The sequence below is a fragment of the Acanthochromis polyacanthus genome, chromosome 19 (genome assembly GCF_021347895.1).
Source record: "Acanthochromis polyacanthus isolate Apoly-LR-REF ecotype Palm Island chromosome 19, KAUST_Apoly_ChrSc, whole genome shotgun sequence".
In the NCBI taxonomy this organism is placed as follows: domain Eukaryota; kingdom Metazoa; phylum Chordata; class Actinopteri; family Pomacentridae; genus Acanthochromis; species Acanthochromis polyacanthus.
In genome coordinates this window covers 4,524,614-4,537,814 of record NC_067131.1, presented here as the reverse complement: position 1 = coordinate 4,537,814, position 13,201 = coordinate 4,524,614, and the positions used below count along the sequence as shown (strand labels likewise).

General features: G+C 38.8%; 1 protein-coding gene across 2 annotated transcripts; it reads right to left on the bottom strand.

Annotated features, from left to right (window-relative positions):
- Positions 1–252: 252 nt before the first annotated feature.
- ormdl3 (ORMDL sphingolipid biosynthesis regulator 3) lies at positions 253–12,712 on the bottom strand. 2 transcript variants are annotated; one of them, XM_051939600.1, is made up of 5 exons: positions 12,388–12,712; positions 10,420–10,511; positions 10,023–10,252; positions 7,042–7,193; positions 253–3,790 (listed from the first exon to the last, which is right to left on the bottom strand). In XM_051939600.1, exons 3-5 carry the CDS (start codon positions 10,194–10,196, stop codon positions 3,655–3,657), a joined length of 462 nt encoding a protein of 153 aa, XP_051795560.1. In that variant the 5' UTR covers positions 10,197–10,252; positions 10,420–10,511; positions 12,388–12,712; the 3' UTR covers positions 253–3,654. The 2 variants fall into 2 exon arrangements, with proteins under 2 accessions (XP_051795560.1, XP_022074482.1); XM_022218790.2 differs by lacking the exon at positions 10,420–10,511 and having other exon boundaries at positions 12,388–12,711.
- Between the last annotated feature and the right edge of the window lie 489 nt (positions 12,713–13,201).

The window sequence follows — 13,201 nt, the reverse complement described above, 5'->3', positions numbered from 1 at the left end:
ATACCTCACTAACCCAGTAGTCCAGCCCTCTGATCTTTAAATCTACCCTTAATGAAACATAAAGACATCAGTTAATCAAATGAAGGCAGGAGGATCCTAAAAGCCTCCTTTAACAGACAAAGTACCAACTACTGAGGATTAAAGCAAAAAACAAAAAACAAACCTTTATGTGCACAAAGTTCTTCACATTTCTCAATAAATCCAACAAACTCAGACAGTAAAAAACAAACAGAACAGGCAAGAAGTTGGACATGGTGCTTGAAAAATACTGTATTTGGGAGTCAGAAGCACTTATCGTCACATTTCATCCACATTCAGTTCGATCTTTAACAGAAACGTAAAAGTAAAATGTATGAGGATTCGGTGCTACAAAGACCTAAAGCCTGTAATGAGAAAAGCCCTTTATGGTGAGAAAAGACGGAAGCTGCAGCAGATCGACTCGTTTTTTAAGGTTCTGAGTCGTTTGGTTCGTTGCTTTTTAATCTCTGGATCGATCTATTAGTTATAAATGAAACCAATTTAACACATTTATTGATTGGAAACGGCACAAACCACAATAATCCACTTTAAGCTTGTCGTCTGCTACATCTGAAAACAATCTGTTCTGTCACAGTCGGTATTTCTAATATTTACAGACTACAGCTGCTGCTCCTGAATGTGGTTAATACTAATCAGACTAATATCTGTGAACATAGCTCAAAAAAATGAAGGAAACTGATTTTTTTTTTCTTTCAACTGAGCTTTAAAGCAGCTGCATTTGGTTTGGTTAAATAGAGTGAAAGAAATTTTACCTTTTGTTCCTTTTCTTGCTGTATAATAAAAAAAACAAACATAATTCTGCGATGATGTCGTGTCTATTTTTACACTTCTAAGTAGAACTAAGATGATATTTTTGTCCATTTATTGAACTATAGAACACTTTTGGCAACTTATTACTAAATTAAAATGTGATTTCTTTATTCAGATTAAGAAAAATATCCAATATCTGTGAACATAATTTTGAAAAATGCAGGAAATTGATTTATTTTTTCAGTTTAGTAAAGAATTGAATGAATCCTTAGATCTCAGTTTAACAGCAGCCGTGAAACAAACTACATTTGGTATTATTACATTTAGGAAAACAGATCAAACTTTACTTTCTGTGCTTATTGTTGCTGCAGAATTCTTAAAACGTAACTCTGCAGTGATTCTGTGTCTATTTTTGAGGCCGAAGTAGAATTCAAAATAATATTTTTGTCCTTTTATTTAATTATTATCGAGTTGAAGCTACTTATCAATAAATTAAAATGTGATTTCCAACTTCAAATTAAGAAAAAAAAAACATGTTGGGCAAGAAAAGTGAACGGAAACCGCCCAATAATTTAATATTTTCACTCACTAATATTCCATTTGGTTTCTGGACTCTTCAGCCTTCTACTGGTGAAAAAACAAACGCATGCAAATATGTAAAATTTTAAGAAGAAAAAATGTTTACTAATCCGATTTGACGTTCTTATATCTGTAAAAACTGAGCATTTGGATGATTTTCTGGCATAAAGTTCTTGAAACATCTGGATTTTTGTGGATGTTGCTACTAAAATGTTTATTTTCACAACAAATATCTTGTTTTCTATTGTTATATTTGGACAATAATCCAACTTAAAGCTGCATTAAATCAATATTTTTTGAATTAACTATAAAATAAAGAGCTGTGTGATGGGGAAAAAAAAGTTGTTTCTTAGCAGTTTTTCAGTGTCTACCAGCCACATTTTGGGATTTTCAGTCAACAATCTGTTATTATCTTGTTTAGTGAACAAAATATGGACTAAAATTTGGATTTTCACAAACATTTATCTTGTTTTTTATTGTTTGTTGGACAACAATGCAACTTAAAGCTGCACTAATCAATATTTTTTCAATTATGTATGAATTAAAGAGCTTTGTGATGTGAAAACACTTGTTCAAGGGAGCATTTTTAGTATTTATCATCTAAACATTTGGATTTTCTTATTAGTGTTACTTCCAGCACAAACTCGTACGGATGTTATTGAAACATCAGGATTTTGTGGGCGGAGCTACTAAAATGCCTTTTTGCGTAATAAGTACCTTGTTTCCTTTTGGGTTTTGGACAATAATGCCACATAAAGCTGCACTGACTCATAGTTATTTCAATTAACAATCAATTAAAGAGCTTTGCAAAGTGAAAACAGCTAATCTTTTTGGGCTTTCCGGTCAACAAACATCTTCTTTCCTGTTGTTTTTGGTCAATAATAACACATAAAGCATCAGTAAATTTATACATGTCAGGATTTTGCAAACAAAACTACAAACATTTTTATTTTCACAAACATATATCTTGTTTCCTGTTGTTTTTTGGTCTATAATGCAACTTAAAGCTGCACTAATCAACTTTTTTTTTAATTAAATATGAATTAAAGAGCTTTGCAAAGTGAAAAGAGTTAATCGTAGGACTTTTTCAGTATCTATCAGCTAATTTTTTTGGTTTCTGGCTACAAACTGTTCCTATTAGAGTTGTTTCCTGAGCAAAATTTTGCTGGATTTTCTTGTAACATCAGGACCTTGTACATGTAGCCACTAAAATGTTTTATTTTCGTGTTTGATGTTGTTTTTGTGGATGATCATGCAACTTAAAGCCGCACTGACGCCTGTGAGATGAAAACAGTTGTTTGTAGGACTTTTTTAGGATCTACTACTTACATTTTTGGGACTTCCAGTCCACAGACTGCTCTATTTTCAAAAAAAGATCTGATAAATTCCGCACGGAGCCAAACTAAAAGCAGAAAATAGAAAGTGGAGCCTAAAGCGGTGAAGTTGGATGAGTCCAACAAAGAGATAAATCAAGAGTGAAGAATTTTTTCCCCTATTATTATTATTATTACCTTACTTTCATTACTGAGGAGGATTTCTAATATTCTGCTACATTCATATGTGGAAATGGAGGTGAGGAAACTTTAAGAAAGACTTTGCTGCAGGTCTCTAATGGATTGCACCAGATTGCACAAGCTGATAAAGTGGAGAGTCGGCGTGTGATCTGCCTACAGGTCATGCTAATGTAATGAGAGTTTCTACAGAAATACTCGTGTCTAAACTCAGACTGCTGGTTCCCCGTCGGACTTTCTGAACTCCTGCAGACGGGAGGTTTGCAGCGACACAAACCAGGACAAGAGACGTCCAAATATGGAAACGGTCAGATAAAAATAAGACTTGCTTAACTTCCCAGTCTTGGCCGAGTCGAGAGGAGCAGCTAAATATAAAACCTGGTGGTTTTCTCGCCTCTGCAGCCTCGCCGTTTCAGGAAGCTACACGAGGGGAGTGAAGCTGAATAAATACAGCGGCGTGTCGTTACAGAGAAAATAGCTCCGGTTACCGCCTCAGTGTGTCTTTTTTCACGCCGACACCCGTCAGAATAATACTCTACCTTCTTAAAAAAATGCTGCTCTAAGTGTCTCTGAACAATCACACCAGGACTCTTTCCCTTTGTGCTCTTTATCTCCCTACAGCGGCCCTCCTGGGGTATCCTCGGCTGGGCTTCGTTTCAGGCGCCGACGGGCCGTGGATCCTGGCGGTCCTGCAGCCAAATCAGAGGCCCGACGCTCAGCGAGCTCCGGGCAGGTCCACGGGGACTCTGGGAAGGAGGTGTCCTCTTCTGCCTCGTCAGTACTTATTAATCCCAAAGATCCTCACGCCGTGCAGCTGCGGCAGCTTGGGGATGAGGACGGTGAGCAGGGAGACGGTGTTCACCACGAAATGGGCCCGGTCGTACTTGGTGTAGAAGCTGGTTAAAATGTACCTGAAAGGAGGATGGAGAAGGAAGGATGACATGAGCGTCAAATTCTAATTTCATGTTGGTGTTTCTGTGAATCTGCAACAAAGAAAAACCTCTGATAAAACCTCGCTTTTAACCTGAGCAGTTTGAACAATAATTAAAGCTGCATGCAGCTTTAATTATTATTGAATGTGTCCTCACATGTTTGCGGCTGGGCTGTCCCACGCATGTCCACCAGGTGGCGCTGCAACTGAGAGTGTATCTCGGCCTATGGATGTGATTATGGCTAGACTCTGATCACACATATAAAGTTTGAGGCAGATTGGTGCATGTACAGGCCAGTAATGGAGCACTTCCTGTTTCATGGCGAGACATCCAAAATGGCTGCATTTTGCTGGACGCCATTTCTACACACTCAGACATTTGCGGAGAATTTCAATACCTTTTGATCGCCTGTGCCTGGTGTACATCCTGGACAAATGTCAGCTCTGTTGGGGTTACTCTGTTTGAGTTTATAGCTTTTTAAAAATGTCCAAAAATGACACAAAATCGTCCAAAATATGACTCGTATTTCAAAATGGCCGCATTCTGTGGGTCGCCATTTCTATGCCCTCAGACTTTTGGGGAGCACTTTGACAACTTTTGATCACCCATGCCTGGGGTACATCCTGGACAAATGTCAGCTATCTTGAGATTAGCGTGTTTGAGTTCATAGCTTTCAAAAATGTGCAAAAATTGGTCCAAAATATGACACATAATTCAAAATGGCTGACTTCCTGTTGGAGTTTGAGCATGGTTGCCATAGACTTTTTATGCGTCTTGACCTGTGATACAGTTTCCATACTTGTCTACTCTCAGCTATGGGTAAACACGGCCTGCAGTTCAATCAAAAATCAATGAACTTTTGCCATGTGACTGTTCTTTGCAGCTGAGGTGTTAAAGACTTCCCAGATGCGATGGGGAGTGTAAATCTTTTTGTTTTTTATGGAATTGGGTTAAAGCAAAATGTTTATTTTTGGCAAATTTTTAACTAAAGCAAAACTTGATGAAATGTCACCATTTTAAGCTTAGACTGAGTTACGTTTCCGATAAATGGTGTAATTTTGCAGACAGAAAAAAAAAAAGAAAAGACTGCTGTAACATAATAAGACATAAATCTACTTCTAGAGGATGACTGGAAGGGCTAAGGGCTTTGTTTTTCTTGATTTACTTGCAGGATGCCCACTAGTGAGACACACTCTCAAGATTAGATCTAAACTGACAGCATTTCTAATTTAGAGATTAAATTCGTCAGGTGGCTGTTGGTCTCAGCTGAGTTATTAATGGCTTCACAGTTGTGATAAGAAGCACAGAATTTTTTAGCTTTTACAGAATCTGGTTAAAGCAAATCATTAATTTTTGGGAATTTTTTGAAAATAAGCATGTAGGATAAAGTGGTATGAATGAAATACGAAATTTTAAGCTGAGATTTAGCTCCTTTCCCAGATCAACAGATGAGTTGCGTCAGAAAGTTCAGAATCCAACACTCCTGCCTCTGATAAATTGTGCAACTTTGGCGATTTTGCAAAGACAACATGCTTTTGGGCTCAGATGCAAAAACTTTTCACCCGTTTCCCTTCACGTAATCACAGCAGCAGATTTCCAAACTCACATAAACCGTGGATCTGTAGAGCAACTCAACGAGCCAAGCAGCAGGATTACAACATCATTAGCACGCCGAGATGCTAATGATGAAGCTCAGGGGACAGCGACCGAGCAACAAACACAGAAACGCATCTGAAAGCAGCTCCAGTTCGTCCTGTACGAAGTCTGGCAGAGGATGAAGAGACGCTGCTCTGGAATCAGTAGAAACTCCACTGATCTGATGTGAGATGCACTCGGAGACGCGACTGCACACACCAGCGACTTCTGCAAGTCTGAGAACGAGGAGTTGCACATCCTGTCCTCTGCCGAACAAGAAAAGGCCATGTAAAAATAAAAGGCCCCCAGAAGACTTTGCAGATGTGCGTTTTCTCCATCTGGAGCCTGGAGACCGACCGTTTCTTCCTACTGTTTGCAAAACACAAAGAAGAGTGCTTTCAAACGGAAAACAAAAAGAAAAAAGTGTGCGCTACACCTGCAAAAACTGCTATCGCTTCAATGTTCGAGGCTGAGCAGACACACCGACCCCAGGGAGCCGCAGAGCTTCCTGTTAGCTGAACTCTGGCGGCTAATAAGGACAGAAAAAGGCCAAGAAAGCAGCGAGAGGTAGCTCTGCTAACGCTAAACCCCTCAACAATTAGAGGCTTCGGCTAATAAGGCAGCAGCAGGGATCCTGATCAATTCACACCATGAACTAGAGTTCCAAGAGAAGCTGATTTGTCACCAACTGCGCTCAGGTTCAGTGTGAACTAAAGACACACTGATTAAATTCAATTTAGCTTCCTGACTGGCATGGATCCACCTCCACAGAGACTCGGGTTTAACCCCTCACAGTGCTGCTCATGCAGGAGTCCTAAACAACACAATGAGAAAGGATCATGTCCTTAAACCTGCCCTACACTCTCTGAACCTGCTGTCAGCTTTATAAAGGCAGGTTTCCTACTTTAAAAAGCTAAAAAAAAGTCACCAAAATTACACTACTTTCCTGACCCGGAAACTGTAAAGTAACCACTGGACTTCCCGATTTTTTAACTCTGTTCTGTGTTCGACCATGTCTTCTTTAAAAATTTGTAAAAACTAAACCGTCACTTCTAACCTGATTCTGTCAAAAACTAAAAATTATGTGCTTCTTTGTGCAACTGTGAAGCCATGAGTGATTCAGTAGTGACCAACAGTAACTTGGCAAAAATTCAGGGACTTTTCGGCTGAATTGTAAGGATGCGTTTACATCGGACACAACTGTGAAAACGATTTAAATATGGAAGTAAGATGTAAAATATCTACAGTACATGGAGCCAACATTTGTTTCCAGTGTTGTAACATCTGTGGGCACTTGGAAAAATGTTGATTCCATTGGTTTTTTCAATTTTTGTATACTAAATACTAAAAAAATTCAACCTAATTTGTTATTTTTCATCGTTTATGGCATTAAAACGTGTTGACTCGTCTGAGCTCTCTCTCCTTCCAGTCATGGCTGTTCTGTTTCCACAGAGGTGCAGGACTTTACATTGCAGTGAAAACTGAGCCCACACGGTTTCAATACATTACTACCTATTAAATGGAGTTTAGATGCATCCTAAACGATTAGCTGCACGTAACTGAAAGTGGATCGCTGCATTCAGAAGGACGCTTACAGGACGATGGGGGTGATGGTGAGGAACTTGCGTGAAGCGGTGAACTGGACGCCGTAGTCCATCTGCTCCCAGTGCGTCAGGAGGCGAGCTTTGCCCTGATCGGGCGTCTCGAACGGCGTCCCTTTGACCGTGTGCAGCAGGAGGTACATGCACTGCAATGGAAAAGAAACAAAAAGACTGCTGGAACACATGAAAAACATACAAATGTCATGCTAGAGGAAGACTGAAGTGAGTTCAGGGCTTTGTCTTTCACATAAGTCCAGTAGGAAAACATGCTCTACTACTTACACCTTTACAGCCTCTACAAACTATTCTGCCATTCTGGAGATGTCTCACCATGTGGAATGTATCTTCCAGCACATTACTGACACTTTATTCCTCTGTATAACAATTTTGAGTCATCCTGACTTCATTTTATAGTTCAAGCAAGCTTTATTTACCTCTCAGTGTTGCTCACGAGTTCCTATACTTGCCTCCTCTCTGGTCTGTGCAAACACAGCCTGCAGTTCAACCTGAAAACAACTGATTTTTTGTCATGTGACTGTCAGTTGAGGCTGAGTTGTTAACCCTTAAAAAGCTGGGACCGAGGATACTTGTTCACGCTTACCCGTACAAACAGCCGAAACCGAACATTCTCGGCTCAACACGTGTGACTTGTTTATGATTGCTAATTAACATAAAATATGCACACACCCGTATTTTTGGTAAGGTATAAACACTGGCCCCAAATTTGCTTATTTCAAACGATAAAGCCGTATGAGCCGTTATAACGAAGCCGCAATTACGAAGCTCTTAACGGGGCCGCGTACCGGCCGAAATTCAATACGGCGAACGTCTACGACAATGGGACCTCGCAGGACTTGATCAATATTTTATGGATTAGGCGGTTTTAGTATATGTACTTCTCCAGAAACATGGCCCTGTAAGGGTTAAAGGCTTCCTGTTGTAACACAAGAATAAGATATAAATCTAATTGTAGAGGAAGGCTGAAGGGGTTCAGGGCTTTGTTTTTCTTGATTAACCTACAGGACGCCCACTAGTGAGACACACTTCCAGGATTAGAAACTGAACGCTCCAACTGCTGAACACACTTGTGTAACGACATCCAGTCATCTCATAAAACTGTATTTTTTATGTATTTTCTACATGTCTAAATTTAAAACTCAAACTCAGACAAGCTGCAATTTAAATCAGAAAAGAGATGCTGCAGTTCTAGAGAGTTCTGTTTGAGATAATTGACTGAACCGCGCTTTACATGAAGTCAGCTGCTTTCTATGTACTATTATGTATCAAATATAGAAAATATTCTCAAAGTCCATGCACCGCAACGGAAAACAAGACGACATGGTCATCAATATCCCCCGCTACATGTGATGTCTATGAGTCTATAACCAAAATAGTGATCAAGGGCCATAACTCTGTTAAATATTATCGCACAGGTCTCATTTTCGAACTTGATCAAGGTGTCCATGGTGTGAAGCTACACACTAAATTTCGTAATCCTAGCTGGAATAGTTTCCGAGAAAAGCTGCCCCCTTCATGTCGGACGGACGGACGGACGGACGGACGGATGGACGGAAGCACGGACGCACGGAGGCCAAACCTATATCCCCCTTTTCCACTTCGTGGAGGCGGGGGATAATAAATGAAAAGAGTGTTTTAACATATAAAGAACATGCAAATCTAATAGTAGCGGACAGCAGAAGAGGGTTAAGGGCTTTGCTTTACTTGCAGGACTCCCACTAGTGAGACGTTCTCCTGGGATTAGAATCTGCACGATGAAACGCTCCGACTACCGAACACAATCGTGTAACCAGATCAAGTTGCAGTTTAACATCCACAGAAAGCGAGAGCCAGACCAGCAGTTCATGATGCAAGACCGAGGAAGATCTCAACTGTGAATATTAACAAGCCGGCTGGAGCGTCGCTGACACGATTTCTGAACAAAGAACACGACTCAGAGACGTGTTATCTGACTCAGCTGTCAAGTTACCCTCATTCAATCAAATCCCTATATATAAAAACAAAAAGTACAATTTAAAAATAGAACTGATGCTGTGTTTTTAAAACAGTGTATAGCAATAGAAAAAAATAAGCAAAAATAATACATATATAATTAAACACTGTATTTTTGGGGTTTTGTTTTTATTTTCCTTTCCTTTATTTGATACAAAGTTCAGTTCAGTCATTTATCTTTTCCAAATCTTTGGCATGTTTCCACTAATTTAATTGCAACTTGAAAGACTTTTTAAATTTAGACATGCAGAGCAAGGAACTACTCCATTCTGATTGGCTGGCAGGTGTAAAATCATCCCATAATGAGCTTTTTTACACAATATTTGAAATTCAATGCTGCTCATTTAATCTTCAGGCACATATGGTTAAAATAAATGCTCATTTAGTCATGCAAAATCATACAGAAAGCAGTTAACCTGATGCAAAATGTAGTACAAATTAATAATAATTATAATAATTAGCATTTTTGTAACAGTGAGGAATTCTAGTAGAAACAAAGTATTGTTTTTTTCCCCCCTAAGTACAATAAACTTAATTTTTTTTTTGTTTTTATTGTCCTGTTAGGAATTTTTCAGTGTTTTCAGGCCTGAGATATGTCACATTTGTACATTTATTTTGAAATTGCGCAGAGATCCTACTAGAAACAACGGATTTTTTAAAAAGTCTAATCAACTTAAAAACTTGGTTTTATCTTTCATTTTTTTCAAACAAAATCTGTTTTTTTCGAACAAAATCTGGTTATGAAATTGATTATTATGCTGTCATAGGTACAATTTTATTTTATTTTGTTGTATATGTATACATTATACATATATGTATGTATTGTTTTTTATTTTGATCCAAGTTCGAAATAAACCAATATGAATTTGGGGCCTGAGATCAACTTAACCCTGTGACTGACTGACATCAAACTAATGTCATATTTTTAGGTTCTAAGGGGTAAACCGGCCGCAGACTCCACTCACCAGGTTGTGGATGAGGTTGGTGAGGGTCCAGACCACCGGCACGCTGGCGAAGGGGATGCTGAGCAGGATGACGTGCAGCAGGCCGATGCCCAGGATGTAGGAGAGCCACATCCCCCGGCTGTTCATCACCCGGGTGTTGGGGTTCACCTCGCTGTGAGCCGTGCCCACGTTCATGGTGGAAGCTTCAAACTACTTTATCTGCTGCCGGGTGGACTAGTGGGACTGCCTGTCTGGTGAAAGAGAGAGGAAGAAGCTCACACCTAAATAATCACAAACTTCCTTCTACTGACACACTGAGGATTACCGTGACCTGGATCTACGTAAACACGTTACTTAAATAGGTTTTAAGGCTCTAACTTAAAGAGCTGAGCTGGAAAATGCTGATTACATGACTCACTTCTACTTTGGCTGGAAAACAGGTCAATATCATCACATATTGACTTTCACTGGCTCCATATTAACACATCTGCACGATCTGGTTAAATGTTTCTACAAAAAAAAAAAAAAAAAATCAAATTTAATACGTCTAAATTTTAAAACCTGAACTCAAAGTAACTGCAATCAAATTAAGAAAAGAAACGGAGCAGTTTTATGGAGTTTTGCACTTTACATCGTGTTTTTTATATGATTTTGCTCATCATAATGTATCAAATACACGAAAATCTAATTGATTTAATTTATTATATCGTTACCCGCCAGTCAATCAGAATCAGAATTTTCTATGTATTTTCTGAATGTCTAAATCTGAAAACTCTGACTCAAGCAAACTGTAGCTGAATTAAGAAAAGAGAAGTCACAGTTTGGGAAAGTTTTGTCTCAGACAACTGACCGAAACACACTTTACATCATTTCTACATGATTTTGCACATCATAAAGGTTCAAAAATCGTAATAATTTAACATATTATCGTTACTACAGGACCATTTATTTCACCATGTGTGCATTAAACAGCAGTCTGATAAGAATACTGCACAAAAAAACCCAATATATTACTATTTTTGACACCTGCCAGCCAATCAGACTCCAGTATTTTTTACTTTTAACAACCTGCAGTTGAATTCAGGAAACAGATGCTGAGTTTCGCGGTGTTTTGTGTATAATTGATAATTATGATAAGATAATTGTGAGATAATTGATTGAAATTACAACTACAAGGTCAATTATTTTAAAAATGTGGGCCTTAAAAGCAATCAAACAATAGTCAGTATAAAATATTACACAAAAAAGTCCCAATATCAGATTATTTTACATCTAATAGTCAATCAGAAATGAGTATTTGTCTAATACATAACATCTGAGGTTGCAGTTTTGCCGAGTTTTGGAGGAGAAAATTGACTGAACTACACTTTGCATCGATTAAACTGCTTTCTATGTGATTTTTCATGACTAAATGGGCATTTATTGTCAGAACAAATGCCTTTAATGCAATTAAACAGCATTCACTTTCAAATATTGCACAAAAAAGCTCAATATATGATGATTTTATGCCTACTTGCCAGTCAGAATCCAACATTTCCTGGTTACATGTGTCTAAATTTGAACACTCATGCAAGTTGGAGTTAAATTCATGAAGAAATGTTCAAGTTTTGGAACATTTTAAATAAGATAATTGACTGAACTGCACTTTGCATCAAGTAAACTGTTTTCTATGTGACTTTGCATGACTTTATTTTCAAAATTAAATGCCTTAAAACCAATTAAACAGTGATCAGTTTCAAATATTGTACAATAAACGCTCAATATACGATGATTTTACACCTGCCAGCCAATCAGAATCGAGTATTTCCTTGCTATATATGTCTGAACGTAAAAAAGTCTTGCAAGTTGCAATTGAATTAGAGAAAAGATGATGCAGTTTTGGGAAGTTTTGGAAAAGATAATTGACTGAAATGCACTTTGCATCAAGTAAACTGCTTTCTATGTGATTTTGCATGACTAAAAAGTAATTTATTTTCACCACATGTGCCTTAAAATCAATTACACGGAGCTTACTTTCAAATATTGCACAAAAAGCTCAATATATGGTGTTTTTTTCCACCTGCCAGCCAATCAGAGCGCAGTATTTTCTGTTTATAAGCTGCATTTGGACCAAATGTGTAACTAAATGAAGACAGACTTTAATAAGTGACCTGTGATGTGCAGGAAAAGTGCTGAATAATTCGCTATCTGCGGGTAAACAGCCGCTGATTGACAGGAGTAAACAGGATCCTGCTCAGTCCAACGTGCTGTTTTCTAAGTTCTCAGAGGCTACAATTAAACTGGAAACTGAATTAAGCTCCACGGAGACGTTAAAGAGGATCAAAAAACACAAAAACGGAGCCGGTAACTGTCGGTAGTAAGTGAGTAAATAAATCATAACACTCACTGCGGAGAAAAATGGCTTCAACTCCGACCTGGACGCTCCGTTATCACAATTTTTTGTGTGATCGATGCGCTCCGTTATGTAACTGACGGGATCAATGGGAGGCTGCGGACGCTCCGGTGCTCCCATTAGTCATCCCGGTACCGACCCCCGGGCTCCGGCGGCGGTTGTGAGCGCTCCGGTCCGCCCGCAGACGCACAAAGCACCGACACGCATCCACTTTTCTTGTCGGTCTTGTGGCCAACAGCTGGTGACAACACAGCACCGTCCACCGTGGAACGTCAGCCGGACTCGCAGCTCACCGACACACACACGCTGCACCGTGGTGTCTTTAATCATCGCGTTCCCGCCTGATTGGTCTGTTCGTGTCACGTGGCCTGCACCGACCAACCACAGCTCAGTGCGAGGGAATAACGTCCCCCTTTACGTCACATAGGGGGAGGGGTTAACAGAAACCAGCGTGATTGACACTTATGGGCCACGTTAAAAAAAAGGAAAAATGAAACATTTTCTCTAATTAATTTTAAAAAGTACACCCTAAAACTAGTCAAATAGTTTTATTATTATAAAGATAACAAACACAAATAAAATTATTTATAATAATGTGACATATCTGCGCAGTTTACATTGAAAACTGCACACTACTCATACATTTTTGCACTCTATTTTGTTACCCTGTATATATTATGTACATATGCACTCTTTTATCGTTAATATATTTTCATTTTTATGTGGCTGGATGTTTTAACAAGACAATGAGCCCCAAAAAACATTAAAAGTGGCAAAGAAATGGTTTAAATCAGGCTAGAATGAAGGT